The sequence below is a fragment of the Gobio gobio genome (assembly GCF_949357685.1).
Source record: "Gobio gobio genome assembly, chromosome: 1".
NCBI classification, from domain to species: Eukaryota; Metazoa; Chordata; class Actinopteri; order Cypriniformes; family Gobionidae; genus Gobio; species Gobio gobio.
The window spans coordinates 20,818,119-20,846,034 of NC_137097.1; the positions used below are offsets into that span (position 1 = coordinate 20,818,119).

General features: G+C 41.4%; 1 protein-coding gene across 1 annotated transcript; it reads right to left on the reverse strand.

Moving 5' to 3' along the window:
- Window positions 1–520: 520 nt before the first annotated feature.
- LOC307127796 (stonustoxin subunit alpha-like) lies at window positions 521–27,301 on the reverse strand. The gene is made up of 7 exons (XM_079819229.1): window positions 27,233–27,301; window positions 25,478–25,570; window positions 16,134–17,837; window positions 15,333–15,368; window positions 14,960–15,114; window positions 2,270–2,379; window positions 521–1,091 (listed from the first exon to the last, which is right to left on the reverse strand). The coding sequence occupies exons 2-7, from the start codon at window positions 25,566–25,568 to the stop codon at window positions 662–664; spliced, it is 2,526 nt and encodes an 841-aa protein (XP_079675355.1). The 5' UTR covers window positions 25,569–25,570; window positions 27,233–27,301; the 3' UTR covers window positions 521–661.
- Between the last annotated feature and the right edge of the window lie 615 nt (window positions 27,302–27,916).

Below are 27,916 nucleotides of genomic sequence, written 5' to 3' on the forward strand. Positions count from 1 at the left end.
AGGTGGCGTAAGGGACGCCATCCCGCTCCCAATCGGATCTCTTATCACCACAAAATTAAGTTTAATCGGGAAAAATTGAAACAAAAGTTTGTAGAAAAGTTTGAAACAAGCACACGATCACCCTCCCCTCATTAGACACCCTCACACGCACCCAAACTCCCCAGCATGCACCGAGAGAGAGAGAGAGAGAGAGAGAGAGTGTGTGTGTGTGTGTGTGTGTGTGTGTGTGTGTGTGTGTGTGTGTGTGTGTGTGTGTGTGTGTGTGTGTGTGTGTGTGTGTGTGTGTGAGAGAGAGAGAGAGAGACGTTCAGCAGCACTGGCTGGCATAAATCCACTAAAAACCTCCAACACTAGCTGAGCCATGAAAAGTGACATTAAAGAAGAGATTTGCATTTCAGACATGTGCTCTGATGAAATGAAGGACATCCAGACATTATGTTCAAGTGTTTGTGATGCTTTCCCTCAAATCATACCTGACAGATTATCAATGTGATTTAATAAAGACCAGAGAGGATAGGAAACTCTGCATTAAGCTTTTATTGAGATTATATTGCTTTGTGGAATGATTATATCAGATTATAATCCACAGGTCATTTGTATTAGTACAGCATCATTTCAAGCATTATATAGCAGTCGCACTGCTAGCAAAACATGCGGTTTATTAGCAATGTTGTCCTTGATTAAAACGTGGTCCCACATAGTGAACAGGTTCACGGCTGTTATCACAGGCAACAGTTACACGATCACTGACAGTAAAACAGTAATCAATGATGCACGCACCATCACTTCCCCTGTGGCTGCTGACCTTGTACACTTGGAAGTTTCTTGTACTTTGGAAATGGTTATCTTCCCCAGTCACTGGAGTGCCATTTGTACAGATATATTTCATTGTACCTGGTGAACCCTTGATGAAGGATAGAGGGGGATCTGCACAGAGACCTCTTTGTGTAAGGAGATCCTCCCAAGCAGTGATCTCATCAGTTCTGAAATTTTTTGTAATAACGTGTCTGGACTGGAAACGATCAAATGGACTAACAGCATCGCTGAGAGCCAGCATGAAGAGGAGCAGGAGAAGGGCTGCAGATCTCATCCTGAGGAACAACGGGAGAAAAGAGCAGGATGAGAAAGTCAATATTGAGTATGAGAGTGAACACCAGCTGTGAGAGCAGAAGTTAGCAGTCCATTAAGAGCTTTCCCTAACCGACTCAAAACGCTGCAGTGTGAATGCCAGAGCAGTGTATGGCGCTGTAATTCTGCCACAGAGACGCACTAAAAACAGAGAAGAGCTTGTGCGAGACGTGGGCTGAGGACATCACTGCTTCACTAAATATACCGATTGGCTGAACACACGAAAACGGTTTCAGATTCATCCACTCTGGGACAAACAAAAGACGCGTGTATTTCAACGTCTTCAGTGGTGTAGTCAGCAGAGCGTGAGGTTGGAGGAGCTGGTTTTGACCCGAGTTCGAATCCGCCTTTTGCAGAGCTCGCTCTTCTCCCTTTTCCCATCACACATCACATCGGAAAGGCCTTTACTTTCAATAAAAATTAAGAACATTTTCTAAAAGTGGAAATAAAGTGCCTAAGGAAATGTTTAATAATAATAAAAGCATTTATTGGGTAGGGGTCGGTGTAGGCAGGGCCTTTTTATTGTCCCATTAAGGCGGCATCCATTTAACAATTTTAATAATTTACACTCTGTGTTATTATTGCATCCTGTTAATGCACAACAATACTGATGAGCAAAGGGTGTGTATCTGTCAAAATGAAGTATAAATTGCATGTAATTACTATTTACACATTGCAAAGAACTGCTACTTTTACATGTGTATATAGAAGATAAATAAGCTATATTCACTTAGTGTCACTAGCCACTGCCATTTATAAATATTACATAAAGTCATCTGCTTTTCCAACGCTATCTCATGACCAGTTTGTACGACCTCACTCATAGGAATTTGTAGGATTTGTCTATACAGCAGTGATGGGGAGGTTTAGTGGCCATTCGTACGAAATCATACAAATTGACCAACTCGCCAAATACGGACGATTTAGCAAAAATCTTATTAATTTGTACAAATTGGTATGAATTAGCCACCTGGTAAAATATGTATGAATTGCCATGAGATCGGATTGGCTTTTCACAGCGTTACACAGAACAAGACAAAGAAAAAGAAAAACTTCAACCTTCAACATAAAAAAATCACATGAATAATTAGACATGGTTTATGGAATGATATGGCTTCATTTGAAGGCGATGTGGATTTACCTGTGTGCTGTTCTTGAGTTTGTGTGCTGAAAGAGTCTCGTAGAGTTCGATCTGGAGCTCAGGAAGCATCCGCTGTGTCGCTGACGCTCACTCAACTCATATTTATGAGCCTGAAAAGAGGAAGTGAGAGGAGGTTTTCTTGGGAATGCACCACAAACACATTTCTTGGCATTAAGCGAGAAAAAAGAGAATCAAACATTCAATGTGTCTGGTGTAATATGAGCGATACATTGCATTTAATAATAATAATAATAATGTAGATGGTTTAAAATCTGCTGTTCTCATCTCTCTAAATGAGCTCTTAGCATCTTTACCGAGCCAAACATAAAATAAACACACATATGTAAGACATAAGATATTGTATTGCTATAGCTGAGATCAATCGCAAAACATTGCATTCAAAATGTTTGTTTTAATAAATCTGTCTAAATCAAATTAAAACATTAGAAAATGTTTAAATTGATGCATGACTGTATAAATAATCTCTGTTAACAATTTATTACGGTTTTTTTGCTTTTATTTTGTTCAGTTTAGGATTGACAAATAATAGTTAGAATGGTAAAATAATATATACACATATATGGTAATATATACACACACATACATACACACAATGACATTTACCAATAAAATAAAATCAAAATAAAATATATAAACTTAATAACTTAAAGGATTTTTTTCTGTGTGGCCAAAAAAACCCCACAGAAAACTACCCATAAAAAACAAATACAGATTACACAATCACAATTTCATAATCTCACGTCCCATAGTGGTAAAACCAGCATGAGAATGGCAACTGTTCTCATGCTTTCATGTACATAAAAATAAAATAAAAACTTGTATTGCATTATTATGGGTGGTGATTGGAATTGTACCTTACATTTGAATCTAGACAGAAATGGGGAAGAGCATCATGCACAATCATATTTCTGTTTAGACAGTATAATTGATAGTTTGCATTTCTCAGATGTGTGGAGAGAAGTTAATGAGATAATTCAGCGATTAGATAAGTGATGATTGAGCATTAGTGATGAACACCTGATGATAACAAGCAGAATCACTGAAGGAAAGAGAAACACAACAACTACAACTGACTTCCAGTCGATACACATTATTAAAGAACGCTATAATGAATGCACAGTAGAAAGAACAAATCATAAAAGCTGCTACTGGCATTTTAGTATCAAATTATTAGAAGATAAAGATGTCTGTGAATATTTTAGTGGATTTTGGGGGACTTGGAAAAGAGAGAAGAATTATTATGAAGATATTACTGAAGTGGGAAAGAAAAAAACTTTTTGTCAGCAATACATTCCTCACTGGTTTTAAAAAACACAATAGGGGGGGCTTCCGGTGATGGCGTAACAAGATAGACGTGTTTGGTGACCGCTCTCCGAGATTGATGGAAATACCCACCAAAACTCGATTTTATATTATTCATTATTAGAGTAAGTTAAGTATTTGAGTGGGGTTCAAAACATTAAAGGCCAAAAAGACGCAAAATGCCCAAAGGAGACAAAGCAATATCGGCGACAAAAGCTAGCAACGTAACCGAGCACGCTAACACGAGCCCGGGCGGAGCTAGCAAAACTTTGAGCGCTATATTGGAAGCAATAGAAATGCTTAAATCCGAACTGAAGGAGGACAATGTCAAACTGAGAAAGGACATCAACACCCTGAGCCAGGAGATGGGTATTAAACTTCACAACTTGACGGAGGAAATGAGAGGTTTGACTGAAAGAATGGAAGAAGCTGAGAATCGCGTGGGTCGTGTTGAGGACATTACACTGGATTTGACCGAAGCGCTGACTGAAAGCATTAAGCGACAGAGGAGTATTCAAAACAAACTGACCGATCTCGAATCCAGATCCCGAAGGAACAACATTCGCATTTTCGGGGTAGGAGAAGGAGAGGAAGGGAAGCAGTACCGTCGCAAGGGCTGTGCCAAGTGTGCGACCGCACAGGGCCTCGCGCCTCTAGAGGACCTCGCGCCTGGCCTGCATTTTATGAAGTTTATGTCTATTTTTTATTACAGTTTTTCCACCCAACATCGATAATAAATACAATTCCTACTGTCTCTCAATAATGCATAATCAAGGCCACGTGAAAAAAAAAATCTGCAAATTATTATAGTTATTTTTCAAATTTCGATATAACGTTCTGCGCGGTCGCGCCACTGTGAGCCGCTCACTCTGAGGAAAAAATGTCGGTGCTGCACGAGAGCGCGACCGATTTCGTAAACACGAGTCGGGTTGTGAGAAAAGGAAAATAATTAAAAAGAAAGAAGAATTTCAGAAGTCACTGAGAGGATCGCTGGATAAATTTGTCAATGCCAATATTGTGACTATAAGCAGCTCAACCAACACACAATCACGGAGACTAATCTAATCAGGCTGCCGGGTTGCAACAACAAGATGAAGTTCAAGGTGAGGCATAAATATAACAAGTGGTCGTGGACTAAAACTATATATATATATATATATATATATATATATATATATATATATATATATATATATATATATATATATATATATTATAATATATATAATCTGGCTTATGGGGTGAGCGATATGACGGTAGACACGATTAAACAGTAGAAATGTCAACTGGTAACGATTTTGGACTAACGTTAATATGTCTCTATTGCAGTTACGCTCATGTGACGTGTCGGGCTGTGCTGCGCGGTCACGAAAGCTTGACGTTTTCATGCGTTTTTTAGCATTGTAGTATAAACACAGGTGATGTTAAAGCCTTAAAGCACAGCAAGCAGAGACAGCCAACTCTACGCGCTGTCAGAGAGACTGAGAGACAAGCTCCCGTACAGTCGGTCTTAAAGTGGCAGCATCTAAATGAACTCGCTATCATTATTAATGTTAATCAAACAACAACAAAAGAGTGACATTTATCTCTATTATCTCTATGACTGAATCACTTTTGTAACTATAATAAGAATAAATGTATATATAATTTACACAGTAAAGACTATGCATTATTTTTTATGCATTTTATGTAGTAATTCTAGTGCTTGAAGTTTGTCTAGTCTGCTTCACCGTTCTAACAGCGCTCGTCAGTGACAGAATGAGTGGCCAATCAAATCAGAGAAGGCGGGTCTTGCTGTCAGTCATAACCACAGCGCAACGAGAGTTCGTGGAGATGCTTGTGCTGTACAGCTGAACTGACAACTGTTTTACGATAGAAATGTTCAGCGACCAACAGTAATAGACTATCTAGTGATGCAAACTACTCAACTTTCTATGAAATTTAGCTTTCTTGAAATGAAATGATGCGTTATAAGTCATGTAAATCATAAATGAATGTGACAAGAAACGTTTGCGTTTTCACTATTAGACGAATAAGAGTGAATGTTTGCAATTTTCTTCATACCGTTCTTATTTAGGCTAGTTATTCCCTTAGATCGCTTTTAATCCTTTAATTGCTTTATTATTATTGTTGTTGTTGTTGTTCTTAGGTTATCATTATGCAGTAGATCTTACAATTGTTATGAGCGTGTGAGTGACCGTGCGTGCTGCATCACACACGTCAAGATTGTATAGAGTTTTACTCAGTCCATTTTCAATTCTAATTGCAGCATCTGAAATTGGTCAAACAACTTTTGATCAGATATGCGAAAGTTCGGTTCGTTACTATAGCAATACCCGGCCGCATACACGCGCGCAAATCAATTGTATATAGAGGGCCTCGCATGTCAGCTTCGCACAGGGCCTCGCACCCCCCTTGCGACGGCCCTGAAGGGAAGTCAGTACCGCAATTCGTGACAGATTTCCTCAAGCGCAAGTTACCTTTGCCAGCGGATTTGGATCTTAAAATTCAGCGAGCCCACCGAGTCTTTGCAGCCAAGCCTTGACCCAATAATATTCCAAGACAAATTATAGTCAATTTCCAAGAATACACTACTAAAGAGCTAGTCCTCAAAGAGGCCTGGAAAAAGGGACGCATTCAGTCAAAGGGGAGAAACATTTATTTTGACCATGACTATGCAACTGAGATCGTCCAAAAACGCATGGCACATCAAGAGATTAAGAAAGTGCTGTACATTTCCAAACACCCTACACGAGCATACGGATCCATTGGGAGAGTGGCGTTGGAACATACAGCAGCGCACATGAAGCTGGGCTGGAGTTGCGGAAGCGTGGCTTTGAGTGGAGGAGCCGACAACGGCTACGGAAGGAGTCGCTATGGAGACTCGACTACAGAGGTCCCTGGGATGGCAGCGGGAGGCGCGTTCCTGGCGAGAGCACAGCTCTACTGCACAGAGGGCAAAAGAGAAATTGATGGAGTTTCAGAGAAGCGGGAAAAAATGACTGATTATTAGCGTCTGCACCATTGACACAGGAAGGCCTTTGTAATTCAGTGGACTGGAGAAGAGGTACCAGAGAAGGAGTTAGGACGTTGGACACTTATGTATACAGTATACAGTAAATGTATACAGGCCCTGTACGATAAACCAGTGGCTAGAATTAAAATAAATGGCGACTTAACAGACAGATTTGAGCTCTTCAGAGGGACAAGGCAGGGATGTTGTCTGAGCCCTTCCCTATTTGCCTTGTTTATAGAGCCTTTGGCTCAGTATATAAGACAAAGTAAAGAATTTTTAAGGAGTCACAGTCGCTAAGGATGAACATAAGATAGGTCTCTTTGCAGACGATATCATAATATATCTCAGCAATCCGGATTATACGTTTCCTAAACTTTTAACGTTACTAAAAGACTTTGGAAAGAAATCTGGGTATAAGTTAAACATTTCAAAGACCCAAGTCCTTTGTATAAAATATAGACCAGCTGACTCAATTATACGAACATACAAATTAAAATGGGATTCAGGAAAAATAAAATATTTATCTGACTACAGAACTAAACACATTATATGAGGCTTATTATAGTAAGATTAATGAAGCTATACAAAAGGATTTGACAAAATGGGCAACACTAGTAATCTAAGTTCAAGGATAGAGGTGATAAAAATGAATGTGTTGCCCAGATTATTGTACTTATTCATTTCACTGCCAATTTGTATACCAAATACTCAATTTGGTAAATGGGATAAACAAGTGAGTAGATTTATCTGGAAGGGGGCAAGACCAAGGGTGAAGCTCAAAACTCTACTTGCTCTTCCAAATTTTAAAGAATATTTCCTAGCTGCTCAGTTGAGATATATAGTTTATTGGTGTTCATCAGAATATTACTCCAAATGGAAACACATTGAGCTAAACTATGGAGCATGCCAACCACAAACGAGACTGGGTGAGAAAGCATCTACCCAACCGATAGAACCAAATCCTATAGTAGATAAAACAATTAAGATCTGGTGGGATTTAGTGAATAAATACAAAATGGAGGGGGAATGCAAATTGTTGATCTGGCCATTGCACTCTCTAAAATTCAGAAGTGGTCAGATGGATAGACCTTTTACAAGATGGACGGACAAGGGAATCACTGCAGTGTGTACATTAACAGATCTTTTGAAAACTTGAAAAGGGAATTTGACCTGGAAAACTCTGATCTATTTAGGTATTTTTATAATACAGACATTGAAAATCACCTTTCTCAAGAGGGCAGTGAATTAATAGATATGATCGTAGAGGCATACAGACATTTACCTTCAAAAATTGTAGTTCGCATGACCCTGCTGGTTCAGTTTTTGGGAGCCTGGCTTGCGCTTCCCAACCTGTCCAGCTGGCTCGCTCGCACCATCAGGCTCGGCTATGCAATTCAGTTCACACGATCTCCTCCCTGGTTTCGGGGAGTCGCTATACCATGGTGGGTGGCAACGCCCCTGTCATGTGTGCGGAGATCACCACCCTACTGGCGAAGGGTGCGGTTGAGATTGTCCCTCCAGCCGAGATGAAGTCCGGCTTCTACAGCCCCTACTTCATTGAACCCAAGAAAAATGGTGGGTTACAACCGATCCTGGACCTGCGCGTCTTGAACCGAACCCTGCACAGGCTTCCATTCAAGATGTTGACAGCCAAACGCATTTTCGAATGCGTTCGTCCATTGGATTGGTTTGCAGCGGTCGACCTGAAGGACGCGTACTTTCATGTCTCCATACTTCCTCGACACAGACCGTTTCTACGGTTTGCCTTCAAGGGGCAGGCATATCAGTTCACGGTTCTCCCATTTGGGTTAGCCCTGTCCCCTCGCGTCTTCACAAAAGTCTTCAAGGCAGCCCTCGTGTCACTCAAGCAACATGGGGTTTGCATCCTGAACTATCTCGACAACTGGCTGATTCTGAGTCACTCTCGAGAGCAGGTTTGCGAACACAGGGACCTGGTTCTTCGGCACTTAGCCTGTCTGGGCCTTCGGGTCAACTGGGAAAAGAGCAAACTCTCCCCAGTGCAGAGGATCTCTTTTCTCGGTATGGAAATCGACTCGATCGCCATGTACGCGCAGCTTACGAGTGAGCGCGAGCAGTCACTGCTGACTTGTCTTCGCCAATTCGAGGGCAAGAGTGCGGTTCCACTGAAATACTTTTAGAGGCTCCTGGGGCATATAGCATCCGCAGCCGCGGTCACACCGCTCAGTTTGCTTTATATGAGACCGCTTCAGCACTGGCTTCGCGATCGAGTCCCGAGGTGGGCATGGCAACAGGGCACGCTCCGGGTCCCAGTCACCCCGTGGGCGAACCTCAGTTTTCTACAGCCAGGAGTTCCCCTATAACTAGTTTCCAGGCATGTTGTTGTATCAACAGATGCCACTGCCACGGCCTGGGGTGCCATGTGCAATGGACATGCTGCCGCGGGCTCCTGGAGAGGACCCCAGTGCCAATGGCATGTCAGTTGCCTCGAGTTGCTGGCCGTATGTCTTGCCCTGCACCGCTTCCGAGCCCTGCTCAAGGACAAGCATGTACTGCTCCGTTCAGACAACACGGTGACAGTAGCGTACATCAACCGACAAGGTGGTCTATGCTCCCGCCGTATGTCGCAACTCGCCTGCCATTCAAGATTCAAGATTCAAGAGTTTTATTTGTCACATACACAGTTATATACACAATATACAACTGGCAGTGAAATGTAAACAGGTCCGCTCCATGGACAGTGCAAATAACAGTTACAAGAAATTAAAATAGAAATAGAATAAAATTAGAATAAAAAGTATTAACATAAGTAGAATTATAAATAAATCAAGTAAAAGATAAAAATAGGAAATAAGATAAAAATAAAAATATAAAAATTAAAATATAAAAATATAAAAAAATAAGTGGATATGATAAGTGAGATAAACTGTAGACTTAGAAATAAGTGGTTAACATAAATATATATATATGTATATATAAAGAAGTATAATGTGCAAGGTTTATTACAGGTTGTTACGCAGTAACAATAGGAAAGTAAAGTGCAGTGCAATGGCAGTATGTGGATGTTAATGTTTAAATCTCCTCTTATGGAGCATCTGAGGTTGCTTCGTGCCATTCACATCCCGGGAGTACTGAACCGTGTGGCCGACTAGCTGTCACGGGTTCAGACGCTGCTGGGGGAATGGAGACTCCATCCCCAGACGGTCCAGCTGATTTGGGAACCGTTTGGCGATGCACAGATAGATCTGTTTGCCTCCCACGACTCTTCCCATTGCCGCTGGTATTTCGGCATAGATGCACTAGCGCATAGCTGGCCGCGGGGCCTACGCAAGTATGTGTTTCCCCCAGTGAGCTTTCTTGCACAAGTTCTGTGCAAGATCAGGGAGAACAGGGAGCAGGTCCTTTTGGTCGCCCCATATTGGCCCAGCCGGACCTGGTTCTCAGAACTAGTACTCCTTGCGACAGCCCCTCCCTGAGGAAGGACCTCCTGACTCAGAGAGGGGGCACCCTTTGGCACCCACGTGGTAGTTTTGAGAACCCTGCCACCTCAGGTTGTGGCTACCATCACTTCCACTAGGGCCTCGTCTACCAGACAGGCCTATGCGTTGAAGTGGAACCTCTTTGTCACCTGGTGCTCTTCTCGCCGAGAAGACAGCACGACCTGGTTAGCAGATTCTTGAGGGGGGCGAGGAGGCTAAATCCGCCTCGCCCTCCTCAGATGCCCTCTTGGGATCTTTCAGTGGTTCTATCTGCCCTGGAGAAAGCTCCCTTTGAGGCCCTGCAATCCGTAGAGTTGAAGTTCCTTTTAATGAATGTGGCGCTCTTGATTGCCCTGGCTTCCATCAAGAGGGTAGGGGAACTGCAGGCATTTTCGGTTGACGAAGCGTGTGTTCCCACCACTCCTTTCAGGGATTAGGTGGTGAACCTGCAAGTGCTGCCCGTGGAGGAGGCAGACCCAGCCTTGGCACTGCTCTGTCCAGTACGCGCCCTTCGCGCTTACGTAGACCGGATGCAGTGTTTCAGGACCTCAGACCAGCTCTTTGTCTGTTATGGAGGGCAGCAGAAAAGGAAGGCTCTCTCCAAGCAGAGGTTGTCTCACTGGATAGTGGACGCCATTGTCCTGGCATATCAGGTTCAAGGCAGGCCGTGCCCCCTTGGGGTAAGAGCACACTCCACTAGGAGCGTTGCCTCCTCTTGGGCTCTAGCGCATGGCGCCTCGCTGACAGACATTTGTGCGCATCTCTACTCAGGTGAGCTTCTCAGCAGGTGAGCTTCTCAGATATGTGTTTATAATATTGTAAGCCAGTCTAATATTAACGGCTGTGGTGTTTAGTTCTTGTTAGCGCACCAGTCTCTGGAGACCCGGGTTCGAGGCCCATTCTGAGCGGTAATTAAATCTTCTGTTTTCCTCTGTGTGTGTTCATAATATTGTAAACTAGTCTAATATTAACGGCTGTGGTGTTCAGTTTCTGGAGACCCTGCTAATTATATCTTCCCCTTGAATGTACTTTCTATCTGTTCTGTCTTTTCTATCTGTTTATTGTTTGATGCATTATAAACAAGGAAAAAGCAATTACTGTGGGAACTAGTTTCTGCCAAAAAGCCTTAGTTACTCCATGTTATAGTATAAAACTATATATATCAAACAGCATAAGAATAATAATCTTTCAGAATCTTTTCTTATTGATGACAGAAGCGGTTAATGTTCATTAACACAATTTTACTTTCTTGGCGATAGTTAGTGAAATGAGGAGTGGGTTTTTATATTTGACTGGGAGATTATCAACTTCTATGCTGTTGCTGAGTAAACAGAGTGACGGAGATTCTACAGCCCATGATATTGGAGAGTTTTGTGGTCACTGATATCCAAAATAAGTGAACTGGTTGACAGGTCCATGTGGCGTGAAAGTAGTCATCTGTGCTCCCCAATGTGCAATGTGAACAAATATCTGTGTCCCTCAAGCCCATTATAAACTTCTTGAGGGAGAAGGATAGATCTTGTTCCCATTTGGTCATGGTTGTTATAATTGTTGCATCATTATTTGATATAAGTTTATGTAGTTTGGAAATTAATTTGTTGGAGTTAGTGATTTTCATTATAAAATTATAAGTAAAAGAAATAGAGCAAACAATTCAGTCAAACAAAGTCAGCGCCAGTCGGCTACAACGGTTAAATAGCCTACAAAAAATAAAGTTAGGAAACTTTACTTTGTATCCAAACTTCAGTAACCAAACCAGAAAACGCTGTTATTTGCGACGTTTTAGACGAAACTACTCGCAAATTACCGCGTTCTGTAGTACAAACAATGGCGTTTTCCCCACAGAAACGGCGTTAATATCTGCATAATACGGCGTAAAAAGTGGTGTTTTCTATAATATTCAAACCAGCCCCTCCTTTTACTACACAGCCCAGCTCCATTAAAATGCGGTAAGACCTGTGTAGTAGAATGTTGATCCACCTCAAGAGTCCTGTCTTTTAACGCTATTGCGACTGATATTTGGACTTTCATCATGTTTTGTATTTTTTCAGTGGGCATATGTGTATGCGCCTTTTCCTTAATCATATATGCATAAGTAAAACTATTTTATAATCTTTTGTGTACATTATTGTTTGTGAAAACCATAGAGCGATCATTTGCGTGGAGGTTTGTTTACGAGGGTCGAGGTCGGGTTTATTGTTGATTAAAAAAAGATTTCCCACACAAACAAGTTTGTTTTCGCCAATTTGTGGCAAACCTTAAGCATAATACCTATGCTTTCTGATGAACAAAATGGTAATGTAGCCTACATTTACATCCCCCCTGCTTTGTTCTTAACCTGAATTCATTTCTCTCTTACATCGAGCAATGCTGCTGAATAAATAAGTAAATAAATAAACACATTATTGGTCACAAATACACAAGGATTGTCTCCGTCCTGTAGCCTATTTCCAGACATTAGCTGTTCTTTTTGTGAGATTGTGTACATTTTCAGTTCAATCACAAGAAGAATCAATACTGTCAAACATCCAGGTATAGAGACAATTCCTAGACAGTTCAAATGGAAAGACATTAGCCAATCACAGCAGGGGGTGTTGACACTGAAGTCTCACAGCAGACACGCCCCTTAAAACAGAGCGTTCAGAGCAGAGGCTGAAATCAGGGTAGGAAAAATGCCTTTTATTTATACATTATGACAATTTTTGATGTAAAAAGCATTATAACATTACAAGTGCACCCCAGGAAACATCATAAAACAACAAAACAACACAGTTCATGACCCCTTTAAACAACTACATTCTCCACTGAAAAATTCTTAAAACTACATTTCGTGACACAATAACAATACTATTTTAAATTTAAATCTCACTGTTACTGATATACAGTGAGGAAAATAAGTATTTGAACAATCTGCTATTTTGCAAGTTGTTTTGAGGGGTCTGAAATTGTCATCGTAGGTGCATGTCCACTGTGAGAGACATAATAAAAAAAAAATAATCCAGAAATCACAATATATGATTTTTTAAACTATTTATTTGTATGATACAGCTGCAAATAAGTATTTGAACACCTGTCTATCAGCTAGAATTCTGACCCTCAAAGACCTGTTAGTCTGCCTTTAAAATGTCCACCTCCACTCCATTTATTATCCTAAATTAGATGCGCCTGTTTGAGGTCGTTAGCTGCATAAAGACACCTGTCCACCCCATGCAATCAGTAAGAATCCAACTACTAACATGGCCAAGACCAAAGAGCTGTCCAAAGACACTAGAGACAAACACCTCCACAAGGCTGGAAAGGGCTCCGGGGAAATTGCCAAGCAGCTTGGTGAAAAAAGGTCCACTGTTGGAGCAATCATTAGAAAATGGAAGAAGCTAAACATGACTGTCAATCTCCCTCGGACTGGGGCTCCATGCAAGATCTCACCTCGTGGGGTCTCAATGATCCTAAGAAAGGTGAGAAATCAGCCCAGAACTACACGGGAGGAGCTGGTCAATGACCTGAAAAGAGCTGGGACCACCGTTTCCAAGGTTACTGTTGGTAATACACTAAGACGTCATGGTTTGAAATCATGCATGGCACGGAAGGTTCCCCTGCTTAAACCAGCACATGTCAAGGCCCGTCTTAAGTTTGCCAATGACCATTTGGATTATCCAGAGGAGTCATGGGAGAAAGTCATGTGGTCAGATGAGACCAAAATAGAACTTTTTGCTCATAATTCCACTAAACGTGTTTGGAGGAAGAAGAATGATGAGTACCATCCCAAGAACACCATCCCTACTGTGAAGCATGGGTGCACCCCCTAGCATCATGCTTTGGGGGTGTTTTTCTGCACATGGGACAGGGCGACTGCACTGTATTAAGGAGAGGATGACCGGGGCCATGTATTGCCAGATTTTGGGGAACAACCTCCTTCCCTCAGTTAGAGCATTGACGATGGGTCGAGGCTGGGTCTTCCAACATGACAATGACCCGAAGCACACAACCAGGATAACCAAGGAGTGGCTCTTTAAGAAGCATATCAAGGTTCTGGCGTGGCCTAGCCAGTCTCCAGACCTAAACCCAATAGAGAATCTTTGGAGGAGCTCAAACTCCGTGTTTCTCAGCGACAGGCCAGAAACCTGACTGATCTAGAGAAGATCTGTGTGGAGGAGTGGGCCAAAATCCTTCCTGCAGTGCAAACCTGCTGAAAAACTACAGGAAACGTTTGACCTCTGTAATTGCAAACAAAGGCTACTGTACCAAATATTAACATTGATTTTCTCAGGTGTTCAAATACTTATTTGCAGCTGTATCATACAAATAAATAGTAAAAAAAAAATCATACATTGTGATTTCTAGATTTTTTCTTTTTAGATTATGTCTCTCACAGTGGACATGCACCTACAATGACAATTTCAGACCCTCCATGATTTCCAAGTGGGACAACTTGCAAAATAGCAGGGTGTTCAAATACTTCCTCACTGTATCATGAGCTCAAAGCATTATGGGTAGAATCTCTCTACAGTCTATCCTGATTCATCAAATCAGTTTCACTGATGATTCAGACCAAACCCTAAACCCTGGATAGAGCGGCTCAGTGAATGTGGTCTGGACTCTGTGGATGAGGCTCAGTGTGTCTCCAGAGACGCTGTAGAAGGACAGAGTTCCTGCACTGGGATCCACATACACTCCTACTCTACTGCTGATGGACTCTACAGTGAGATCAGTCTTTATGTTATTGTGTCTGAATGAGCGAATGATGGGAGAGCAGAACAAACTCCAGGACTGATCATTACCTCCAAACAAACACTTCTCACCCTGTCCCTTCCTGCAGATGCTCTTATATGACACTGATATACACACACCATTATCTCCACTCCACTCAACCTCCCAGTAAGAGCGTCCACTCACACTCTCTCTACACAACACCTGAGGCCACTCATCAAATCTGTCAGGATGATCAGGATACGGCTGATCTGATGCAGTGAATGTAATCACTCTGTTGTCCTGAGACAGACTGAGGTCTTTATGCACTGTATTCAGGTCCGGATTTAGCCGAAGTGAGTCTGATGAAGAGAAAACACATCAGAATCAGGGATAATGAATCTGATCTTGTAATGTAGCTGAACTCTTCATGTTCAACATATCATCAGGGTCTCAGTTCAGTTTAATCATCATTCACATGATCAGCTCTAAAACTCTTCTGTCATGTTTTCTTTCCTCTTCTCCAGGAAGAACATGAACACACTCATGAGTTTCTCTGCTTGTGTTCTCAGTCACTTACATTGTAGGAAATCGCTCCTGGTCTTGGGATCAGGGTCTGTGGAAATCAACAGACATGAAGAGTGTGATTATCATGTCAAGAGGAAATGTTCCCTACATCCGTTGCTAACACATCATCACCTTGGAATTATTATACTATTATAATTACTTTAAAAATTTTCATTTTGAGAATATATCAATAAATTGTTTAACCATATTATAAAATGTTTCCATTACACTGTATTATGTGATGGATATAAATATTATTTCCTTCCACTGATCTATAGACTCATTTATACAGATCAGTGTTTGCTTCATGTTCACAAATGCATTGCTATGAATAGTGTCTACTTATTCGTTGGGTTGGGGGGTTTGCGCTACACAGGTCACAGGACTTCCAGAAATCAACAATGCCACCAAAGACGTGAGTTTTTGGTTGCCAGGGCAAGACAACCCTGTACAGCTTCCCAAAGACCCCAGCATTAAGGGGACAGTGGATGCGGGTTGTTTTTCCGGAGCAGCAACCGTGTAGTGCAAGTGTTTTTGTTTGTTCGTTGCATTTCGGCGATGGTTGTTTTATAAACAAGGCCCAGTTCGACGCTGGATTTGTAGATTGTATAATGCTGAAAGATGGTCTTTAAGATCTATTTGTAACAAAGGAAATAGTATGTTCATACAGTCAAATGGGAAACGCTTTACAACGTTATTGATAGCCACACCTGTTAGGAAATATGGTTGTCAATACAAACATTGACTGTGTGATTGAAGCAAATTATATTTTTAAAAAAGGATTAATGCAAAGAAATGAGCATACAACACTCACCTGAAGACGGTATGGGGCCGATAGTGTCACTGGCTTCACTCACTCCCACTTTACCCACTATCCTGTAGCGGATCAAGTACTGCTTTCCCAACTCCAATCCAGTCAGATTAAAGTTTTCATCAGGTGTGTTTATGACATGCCACTGTTCCCCGTTCAGCTGCTGGTACTCCACTCTGTACTGCACAGTTTCTCCAGTCGGGGACTTCTGCAGTTTCAGGGACACACTGCGCTCCAGGACCTCCTTCACTTCTGGAGGGGGAGGCTTCGACACGGGCTGGAACTGAGTGTCTGTCAGCTGCCCTTTTTCATACAGACGGATGGAAGAGCCTGGACTGGATGGATCGGAGATGGCAGAGATAATGAATCTGTATCTCTTTTCATCTTTATTAGCCTCTGAAAAACTTCTGAAAAGAGATAAGGTCTCTCTCATCTTTGAGATGACATCAGGATCGTTGAACCACTTTCTGTCAGATGCCACAGAAACCATGCTTTTTTCCCCATCTAGCTCTTTAAACTTGTCAGATTCCAGAAACTCCTTCAGGGCTGAAAGATACGGGTCTTCATACTTCAGAGATGTGAAGGTCAAGCACACCACAACATCAATATTAAGATTAAAGAAGATGGTGTTGAGACGGTTTGAGTCTTGAATTGGGATTCCCTCCAGCATCTTCGTGTGAGAACTCAAGAGGTCAAGTTCAGTCTGTGCACCATCTAACCACTGGTTAAGGCTGTCAGCTATAAAAGGGGAGCTGTAGTGGATCTTCAGGACGTCTTCCAGTGACTTCTCCTCCATCTCTCCTCCTCGTATAGCAGGCAAGGCCCTGGCCACTGCTTTCAGGAGCACTGTTTGGTAAATGTTCAGAGATCCCTGAAATAAGCACAGCCTCTCTTTGATGTCTCTGAAAGCATTCACCATCGTTCTGTTAGACAGGTCGTTGCATGTCCTCTCAGCCTCTCTCAGCTCCTCTATTATGTCTTCAGTGTTGGAAACCAGACGTGTAGTGATTTCTCTCTCCAGCTGAGCAGATTTTGAATCCAGTAGAGAAAGAGGATAGAGCCAGGCTTTGATTGGAACTGCATTCTCTGGATTCTCCTTCAGGATAGTGGGGAGCTTCTTGTACACCTCTAGGGCCTCCATGTAAGTGGTGGGGTTCTGCTCAAGACGGACATCACCATGAAATGTGCAAGCAATGCTCTCAGCCTTTTGCTTATCACTATCTGTCATTTCTACAGCCCCTGTTCCCTCAATAGAAAATCCAGGGATGCTCTTGACCATGACATTCAGTTCTCCCTCAATCTCCTGCTTGTTTTCCTCTTCTGAACATGTCCGATCAAACACCATGAAGGCCTGAGCTCCGTACAGTACAGCCGTGACCACATGAGTTGCAGTTTTCTGCTCAAACACCTGAGGGTAGGTGATGTCTCCCAGCTGAGTCATAGTGAGCTGTTCGAATCTGGAGGTTTCACTGTAATTCATAGTTACTCTGGACTGTTGGTTTGAGGATTTGGTGTCACGCAGGAACTTGGCAGATCCTCCCACCTCCACCAGCCCTCCTAAGAAGCTGGCCTTCAGGGAAGCACTTACATCCAGGAGATTGGACTTACTAGAGAGAGAGTCAGAGCTACTGAACTTCAAATCTGTCATGGGCTGTGGACGGGTGTCCAAATCTTCTCTCAGTGACTTCTTATCCCACAGAGTAACACCTGAAATGAGAAATGACTTTAACCCCTTGCCTGTCAGTCCCCATTTTGTCCAGTTGGGCATTTTGACATACCCATAGTAAAAAGTCTGCTGCTCACAAGTTATTCTGAATAGACACATAACAAATATATTTCTAGAAAGCCAACACTTGAGAGTTTACAGCTGAAAACACAGAATTACTCAGACAGTGTGGAGATATATAGGCTCAAAAAAAAAAATATTAAGAATATATTGTAAGAATATATGTATAAAAATATTATGTGAATGTAGTATAACAACTTATAACCACAACTAAAGTGAAGCCACGAGTGTGGTCATGCTTCCATTTCAAATCTGAGGCTATGTCCAAAACTCTGTGTTTGTGTTAGGAATTAATTTTTTCCAAATGTGTTAGTGAGGTATACTGACAGTATGTGTTTGATACCATATTCACGGGAAGAACTCCTTCATCTGCGGGGAAAATATAAAAGTAATATACACCCTATTCTGCGCAAACTCAAGAAACCCTTCCGTGGACGCCGTGGCAGTGTCAAGATTAGGACCAAGAAGTGGAGATATAAACCTTTCCTACCAACGATCATCATGGGGAATATCTACTCCCTATTCAATAAATGTGAGGAGATGGAGGCCCTGGTGAATAAGGACAGAACTTATCATGAGTGCAGCCTGTATTCTTTTACTGAGACGTGGTTGACTGATAGCATCTCTGAGTCTGCCGTTAGCATACCGGGCTTTACCATGGTACGGGCGGATAGAGATCCTAAGATGAGTGACAAAACCAAAGGAGTTGGACTTGCACTTCTTGTGAATAATAAATGGTGCCATTCTAGTCACACAACTGTGAACACAAATCCTGTTGTCGGGATGTGGAGGTGCTAGTAGTGAGTTTAAGAACTTACTATGTGCCACGGGAGTTTTCCCACATCATCGCCATCACTGTTTACATTCCACCGTGCGCTGATCCCACAGTAGCGTATGACGTCGTTCAGGACACAGTGGCAAGAAGTCAGTCACAACATTCTGATGCAATGTTTGTTATTTCGGGGGATTGGGTGGCTTTATGCAGTATGTAAACTGCCCCACAAGGCACAATAATACATTGGACTTGTGCTACATGAATGTTAAGGACGCTTATAACGCACTGGCCCTGCCCCCACTTGGTAAGTCGGATCATAACTTGATTTACCTTAAAACATCATACAGACCCTGTGTGTTGGGCTATACCATCAATACTGCTGCCTCCTGCTCTGCTCCATCCAGCAGCTGTACCATCAATACTGCTGCCTCCTGCTCTGCTCCACCCAGCAGCTGTACCATCAATACTGCTGCCTCCTGCTCTGCTCCATCCAGCAGCTGTACCATCAATACTGCTGCCTCCAGCTCTGCTCCATCCAGCACCTGTACCATCAATACTGCTGCCTCCTGCTCTGCTCCACCCAGCAGCTGTACCATCAATACTGCTGCCTCCTGCTCTGCTCCACCCAGCAGCTGTACCATCAATACTGCTGCCTCCTGCTCTGCTCCACCCAGCAGCTGTACCATCAATACTGCTGCCTCCTGCTCTGCTCCATCCAGCAGCTGTACCATCAATACTGCTGCCTCCTGCTCTGCTCCATCCAGCAGCTGTACCATCAATACTGCTGCCTCCTGCTCTGCTCCACCCAGCAGCTGTACCATCAATACTGCTGCCTCCAGCTCTGCTCCATCCAGCAGCTGTACCATCAAAACTGCTGCCTCCTGCTCTGCTCTATCCAGCAGCTGTACCATCAATACTGCTGCCTCCTGCTCTGCTCCACCAAGTGCTCTGCTCCCCCCAGCAGCTGTACCATCAATACTGCTGCATCCTGCTCTGCTCCACCCAGCAGCTGTACCATCAATACTGCTGCCTCCTGCTCTGCTCCACCCAGCAGCTGTACCATCAATACTGCTGCCTCCTGCTCTGCTCCACCCAGCAGCTGTACCATCAATACTGCTGCCTCCTGCTCTGCTCCACCCAGCAGCTGTACCATTAATACTGCTGCCTCCTGCTCTGCTCCACCCAACAGCTGTACCATCAATACTGCTGCCTCCTGCTCTGCTCCATCCAGCAGCTGTACCATCAATACTGCTGCCTCCTGCTCTGCTCCACCCAGCAGCTGTACCATCAATACTGCTGCCTTCTGCTCTGCTCCATCCAGCAGCTGTACCATCAATACTGCTGCCTCCTGCTCTGCTCCATCCAGCAGCTGTACCATCAATACTGCTGCCTCCTGCTCTGCTCCACCCAGCAGCTGTACCATCAATACTGCTGCCTCCTGCTCTGCTCCATCCAGCAGCTGTACCATCAATACTGCTGCCTCCTGCTCTGCTCCACCCAGCAGCTGTACCATCAATACTGCTGCCTCCTGCTGTGCTCCACCCAGCAGCTGTACCATCAATACTGCTGCCTCCTGCTTTTCTCCATCCAGCGGGGGTACCACCCTTGTTGCTCCCTCCTGTCCCGTTTCACCCTGCGGCTGTACAGCCTCTGCTGTTGCCTCCTGTCCGGTTTTATCCAGCGGCTGTACCACCTCTGCTGCTTTGGCACATTCTGGTGGCTTCTTCAGTGTTGATGAGGTGCGAGCAGAGATGAGAAGTGCGTCTTGGCAAATCAGCGGGCTCTGATGGGATCTCACCTCGGGTCCTAAAGGACTGTGCATCAGAGTTGGCCGTGCCTTTGCAAGCCATCTTTAACTGGAGCCTTCGAACTGGGCATGTTCCCGTTAAGTGGAAGACCTCATGCCTTGTGACGGTGCCCAAGGTAGGGAGACCGGCTGCGGTCAAGGACTACAGACCAGTGCCCTTGACATCTGTGATCATGAAGACCTTTGAGAAGCTTCTGCTATGGCTCCTGAAACCCCAGGTACAGCAAGCACTTGATCCATTGCAGTTCGCATATCAAGAAAATGTGGGTGTGGAGGATGCGGTCCTGTACATGCTCCACCGGATTCTCTTCTTTTTAGATGGAACTGGAGGGTATGTCAGACTAATGTTTTTCGATTTCTCTAGTGCATTTAACACACTATCCAGCCTCCGATCCTTAAAGAGAAACTTGAGACATTAAGTGTGGATCCTGTCTTCATTGAGTGGATCTCGAACTATCTGGAAGATTGACCACAGTTTGTCGGACTGGAAAATGCTGCCTCTAGAACAGTGGTGACAAACATTGGATTTCCCCAAGGAACAGTACTTTCTCAATTCCTCTTCACATTATATACATCTGATTTTTCATATAATCATATAATTTTCATACCCTCCAGTTCCATCCTGCCACATCCAAAAATATTCAGATGATACAGCTGTGGTGGCATGTGTGAAGGTGGAGTACAGGAGGGTAATAGAGAATTTTACACACTGGAGTAGGTGCAATGGGCTTTTCCTTAATACATCGAAAACAAAGGAGATGATAGTGGATTTTAGCAGGCGGAAGACACAACATTCCACTGTGTTGATTGACGGAGAGAGTATTGAGGTAGTCCCTACCTATAAATATCTGGGTGTCCATCTCGATAACGAACTGGACTGGTCAGTGTATGCTAACGCAGTATACAAAAAAGGTCAGGGCAGACTCTTTTTTCTTAGAAGACTCAAATCATTTGATGTCTGTAATGATATGTTGTACCTTTTTTATCAATCTGTGGTCTGTTTTCACCATGACCATGCCAGGACTTTTTAGAGAAGATGCTATTTGTTGGCCTGCAAACACCCATTTGCAGTCTTTAGTCTAATGTCTGGCGAGGGAAACAGCTCAATTCATGCTACAATGTGCTCAATTGACGATAGTTTTACACCTTTGAGAGTATGAGACCTAATCCTCATTACTGTTTTATCATTATTCTTTTGTTCATATTCAGCAAAAGCTATAGTCTTTATGCTGGCACAAATGGCCCATTAAGCATTAACCCCCCTCGAGTCGGCTGTCTGAACAGGGAAATGAGACACAGGTGTAAACAGTGAGTGCTAATGAGTCCTGGTAAAGGATTATGGGTAATGTAAGTCTATGAAGGAGTGACAGTCCGGGGTGGAGTGCCCTCTGCTGGTAATCACGGGTACTCACACTAGTGATTTATGACACACATCAATAAAGCTTTTATTATATCGCAAATGTCTGCTCAGATGCTATAAATATAGTACCAGTAAAATATATTTTTATTCATATTGATGTTTAAATATTATAGCCTTATGTAAATTTTTTAATTTAATATCAAAGTTTGTGAGAAATGATTCTGGAGTTGTTTTGTAGAAAGTGAATTGCTTTCTTTAAATAAACTTAATTTTGTATAAATTGTATCTTAATATTAATTATTTATTTTATTTTTTTTGCCCGAGACTACTTTTTAAAAACATAAATGTAGAAAATGTTTTGTCTTGTTTCTAGTCTAAATATTTAAACATTCTTAAATCAAGATGCATTTACTAGATAAGTACAATTTCAACTAAATAAGAAGAGCATTCTTTTGCTCTCTCAGTCACACACCTGAAGCTCATTCATTATGCAGCTCATTATGTGGGTTATTGTGTTCTTTTGTTCTCTCAGGTGATATCCAGCATTATTCATTAGATATCACGCCTCCTCGCATACTGGCTTTGTGAAGAAAAACTGTCTTACAAATGTTAAATCAGTGTATTGTTTCATGCGAATGAGTAGGCTCAATGATTCTCACTTCAGTTTGAAGCAAAAACACAAATTAGGCAAATACACCCATTAGTCAAAAGTCTTGTGGACACATATCTATTGAGTGTTTTGAGGCCTTCATTTAATTTTTTTTTTTTAGTTTTTTCAAAAATCATGCATAAACATTATTCTCTCAAAAATACAAGCATGTACACACATGTTGCTCACATATTATGGTAGCCCAGTTTGTGCTGAATACAGTGTAATTACACTTTTGCCATTAATGTGTTTATAAGCAACTGAAAAAAACAAATGTCAGAGCATGTCAAAACTTCTAAAGGGCCCCAAAACAGCTCAGACTCCTAGGGGGTAAGTCCCCCCCCCCCCCCCCCCCCCCCACCCCAAACAATAAAATCAGAAATTGACTTTGGCTGTTAGCGTCTCCTGTTTCACGCGCCTCAATCGATGCAGAGCGTTTTAGAAAGTCAGCCGCGCACCATTAATATATTACAGAGTGCCAGTATGAGATGAATGCATTGTTTCTGCTCAAAACTCACTCTATTGTGACCTTATGCAGATATTATATCATCAAAAAGTTGATTTATTTCACTAATTCCATTCAAAAAGTGAAACTTGTATATTATATTCACGCTGCAGTAATTCAGGCAAAACCAGCCCCAACTAAAGCATTGAGTGCTGGACATGCTCATACTTTTCAGTTGGCCAAGATTTCTAAAAATCCTTTCTTTGTGTTGGTCTTAAGTAATATTCTAATTTTCTGAGATACTGAATTTGGGATTTTCCTTAGTTGTCCGTTATAATCATCAAAGTTAAACGAAATAAACATTTGAAATATATCAGTCTGTGTGTAATGAATGAATATAATATACAAGCTTCACTTTTTGAATGGAATTAGTGAAATAAATCAACTTTTTGATGAAATTGTAATTATATAACCAGCACCTGTATAATAACGAATGCATAAATGAATAATGAGACAGAACGCTGAAATTTGCAGACATCGTAAGGTAAATTATTATCACGCAATATTGACTAATGGATCGGCAGAGAATCGTCTTTCTATGAGTCATTAAGAAATTATGTTTCTGTTTTATCTAAAGAAATATGAGGTAAACGTGTGAATACATATTTCTCCAAATGTGGACTAAAAGTTTGTATCCTTGTGTACAGCTGATGCACTGTGATCAAAAATAAATGAGAGCAAACGCGATTGAATATGTACAGGTTTGTGTCTCGTTATTCTATTCAAAATATGAATAACTACAGATTGATTTTGCATTCCTATCAGAAATTAAGAAATTATTAGTGTCATTGTAAATAGAGGTCAAATATCAAAGCTAATCTATTTAATACTTCAAAGCTCAAAGTTAAATCAGAATGTTTATTGTAAAAAAGAAAAAATGCATCTGCCAAAAAATAATCTATAGCTCCACTGTGTGATTAAAAACTTTTAAAAGGCATCCCCCTTGTATTTGTTTTCACAAATCGCACCCTGATAATAATAATAATAATAATAATAATAATAATAGTAAAGGAATTGAATAGTTAAAGGATTTAAGAGAATTGTAAAGTTATAGGTCTAATTGTAGTTTCTAGAGTAATCAATTTAAACTATTTGCAAATATTTTATTTTTAAAGTTGTAGAAAGTATGTAGAAAATTCAAATGTTTTTTGCCTCGTCGTCACATTAATTTATGAATTAGATGAATCATGATCACATTTTTTCAATTCAAAACAGCAAAATTTCACAGAAAGTTGAGTAGTTTGCAGTCTATTACTGTCGGTAGCTCAACATTTCTATCATAAAACAGTTGTCTGAGATTACATTGCATCTACTTACATTTTCCACAAGCTCTCGTTTGCGGGTGTGACAGTGACAGTATGACAGTAAGCCCCGCCTTCTTTGATTTGATTGGCCATCTTGATCATTTTGACCACTGAGGTAGAGCAGCCTATGAAAATTAATCAGCCTAAAAATGTAACTTTTAACATTTTTTGCCATCCTAAAAACAATTGGCTTACTCCTTCTACACTAAAATAATAAGATACGACAAATAAAATGTGAACATTTTCATTATATTATTTTTCATAGCTCAAACAAAATCATTGGCTCTGGTCTGGGGGGACAGTGAATGGCGGCCAAGCTAAAACTTAAAAAAAAGGATACAATAGTATCACGCAATGATACAGGAAGATGCGTGCCATATATGGAAAGTGTTCAGGAGGCATACTATAAGGTTTTGTGAGATCAAAATACTGAGCCCAGCCGTATTATTTCTTATCCTATACCTTATAGAGAATACGAGTGTTTGATCTGCTGGTAGTAAACATGACACCATATGTAGCTTTGTAGTTCTCATAGGTTATTCTGAACAGCAACTTCACATGTCTACTTCAAAACCAACTCTTCTTCTTCTTTTCTTACACTTACAACAGCGTCTCTAGAGGCAGCATAAGGAATTGCATTGTAAGACACAACAACGAGAGTCGAGGTTGATTTTTTATTGAGCCTGATTTCTCAAAACGGTGCGTGTATGCTTATCCTGGGTGTTATAGTAAGCATGAGTCAGCGCTGACGGCTTGCACACACTCACAGGAACACACAGAGTAACGGCTGAGCTCAGTATTTTTCTTTCTCACAAAAACCTTGTAGTATGCCTCTGAACACTTTCCATATATGGCACACGTCTCACTGTATCATTGCGTGATACTTTTGTATCCTTTTTTTTTGTTTGGTTGCCATTCACTGCCATTATATGGAGGACGCGTGCAGGATGTTTTTTATTTATTTTACTTCTGCTTTTGAGGTCCGAAAATGATAAAAGTACAGCAGGGTGAGTAAAAGATGGCTTCATTTTCGTTTCAGGGTGAACTATCCCTTTAACAGTTTCATAAGAGGACTCAATGAAACATGATGATGACTAATTGAATATTCACATTTGGGTGAGAAGAGGAATAACAAGCTTTTCAGTAGGTTCAGGACAGCACCTGGAATGAAGGTATCCTCACGGCAGTCATACAGCATCCCAGGAAACAGAGGTCTTCCTAGAGCCGCCACCTCAATCTTCTTTGATGCCATGGCTGCAGTAAATAACAGCGAACAATGGGGATATTTATACATTTGAAGTTTAATCATTTAAAACTACTTAAAGTTATTTTTCCTTGTTACTGATTTCATTAGTTCTCACATTGTTGTCTCACAATGTACTCTAGTTCAATGTTTAAAAAATCCTTGAATTAAATAAATGCATAAGTTTGAAGGTGCCCTAGAATGAGTTGAAACAATATTTTAAATTGTTCTCTGATATCTACATAGAGGGTATGTGGCTTATTTAAGGGCAAAAATTGTCCAGATACGGTCCATTTACAACCCTAGAAATTGTCCCTAGAATGAAATGGTCTGTTTTTGCCTCATTTGGAAGGGTCATGAATATTAATGTGCAGTTCTGCTCTGATTGGCTGTTTCACTGCGCGGCTAATTTCAGTAGCTTTAGTTACAGATACACATCTATACGGTCCGTTATGATAATGGAGAGATTATGCATCCAACCTTCTATGTTTGATCCTGTTTCTGACGAAGATGCAGATTTTGAGGAACAACCAATTGTTTTGAGATTGGAAATGGACGCTTCTGAATGGTAAGTTTAGTCTTTATTTTCAGTAAGACCTGCAAAACGTAACGTCAGTACTAGAACTTCAGCCTACATGTGAACTAGCACATGGGTTTTCAAACTGGGGTCCGGGGACCCCCAGAAGGTTGTAAGGGGTCCCCAGAAAAGACAAAACAAGAATTTATAAAGTCTACCAAACATTCTAACTGTTTCATTTCTAAATGTTTCACTTCTTTCTTGCCGTACATACTTCCCAGAATTGTAGATGTTTGCTTTGTATCTTTCTGGTGAGTTCTTCTCCCTATAGTCCCCTTTATCTCGCTCACTGGGGTTCTTAACGCAATACGCAAGCTGCTTACATACATTCATTCTGAAAATTGCTTATACAAATAATTTTTAATTGAAAATGTTCTTCTTCAGGTTTATACATCCAACATTAAGTATAGCCAATTTAAGTTTGGAAACAATATGTTGTTTTTTATAATGTCACACTTGATATTAAATGTTTTTTCATAGATAATAATATATAGATGGAATTTGGGAAGGGGGTCCGTGATAAAAGATTCATCATATTTGGGGGTCCTTGGCATCATAAAATTTGAAAACCCCTGACCTAGCATATAAATGTTAACTTTACACGTTAACTCATAACGTCAGCAGTCACAACTTAAAATATTTTAATCATTGTAATGCGTCGCCGTAGCATTTTACAACGATAGCTTCTTCACTTTGAATCACAAACTCTAAACAGCGAACTGGGTAGCGCAATCCCTTTTATCGGATAGAATTATAATTTAGCCTATGTTTAATCAACAACACAAACGAGATTTACATATGAAGGAGGAAGCAATGGTGTTTGAGACTCGTGTGATGTCCATGTACTGAACTCTTGTTATTCAACTATGCCAAGGTTAATTCAATTTTTCATTCTAGGGCACCTTTAAATAATTTCTAACCATTGCCTACGGTGAAATGACATATGCATCTGATTCGTTTGAAGATATATTTTAGTTCCTAATGCAATCTGAGTCTTCCTGCAATACTGTTGAGATTTAAACAGCTCATGATCTGTTGGTACTATTCACACGGTCACAACACTGCCTGTGCGTATCATTTCAAAGTGGTCTCTCACCTGGGGTCCTTGCGTGTATTCGGTATGTTGATGAATGAAGTCGTCTGGTAATGTCTTAAGGTGAAGTCTGAAGCCAACTGGTCTCTTTGGTCATATTTATAGTAATATTGTTCAGGAATTGTTTCCCTAAAGCATTTTTCATTGGATGAAAAACTTCCACAGAAATGTATCTGATTGGACGGTGTATTTCTCAAAAAGAGGGTAAATACTTGGCTCTATCTCTATCTATCAGACTAAACCACTCCCTCCTGTGTTTTGATTTGGTTGGAATGGAAGGACACAGTATTGGTAAACTTTGCCTGAGGAACTTCCTGAAGTCATATTGAAATATGAAATGTGCTATATAAACAAACTTGCCTTGCCTTTCCTTGCCTGAAGCATTTTCACTGGAGGACAAAATTCCAAAGAAATGTATCTGGTTAGATGGTGTATTGCTCAACAAGAGGGTAAATACCTGGATCTGATCACCATCTATAAATCTTTCAGACTACTCCACTCCTTCCTGTGTTGCCTGAGGTTCTCTAATCTTGTGCTAGTCACGGCTTGTCCATAACGAACACCATGTTCAAGCATAAGGGTGTCCATCAGTGCATGTGACAAGAGGTCGATAATCGACTTTGTGGTCGTCTCATCTGACCTCCGATACTTCCCTGTTTGTTTTCTTCCAAGAGAGTCGAGAAATAA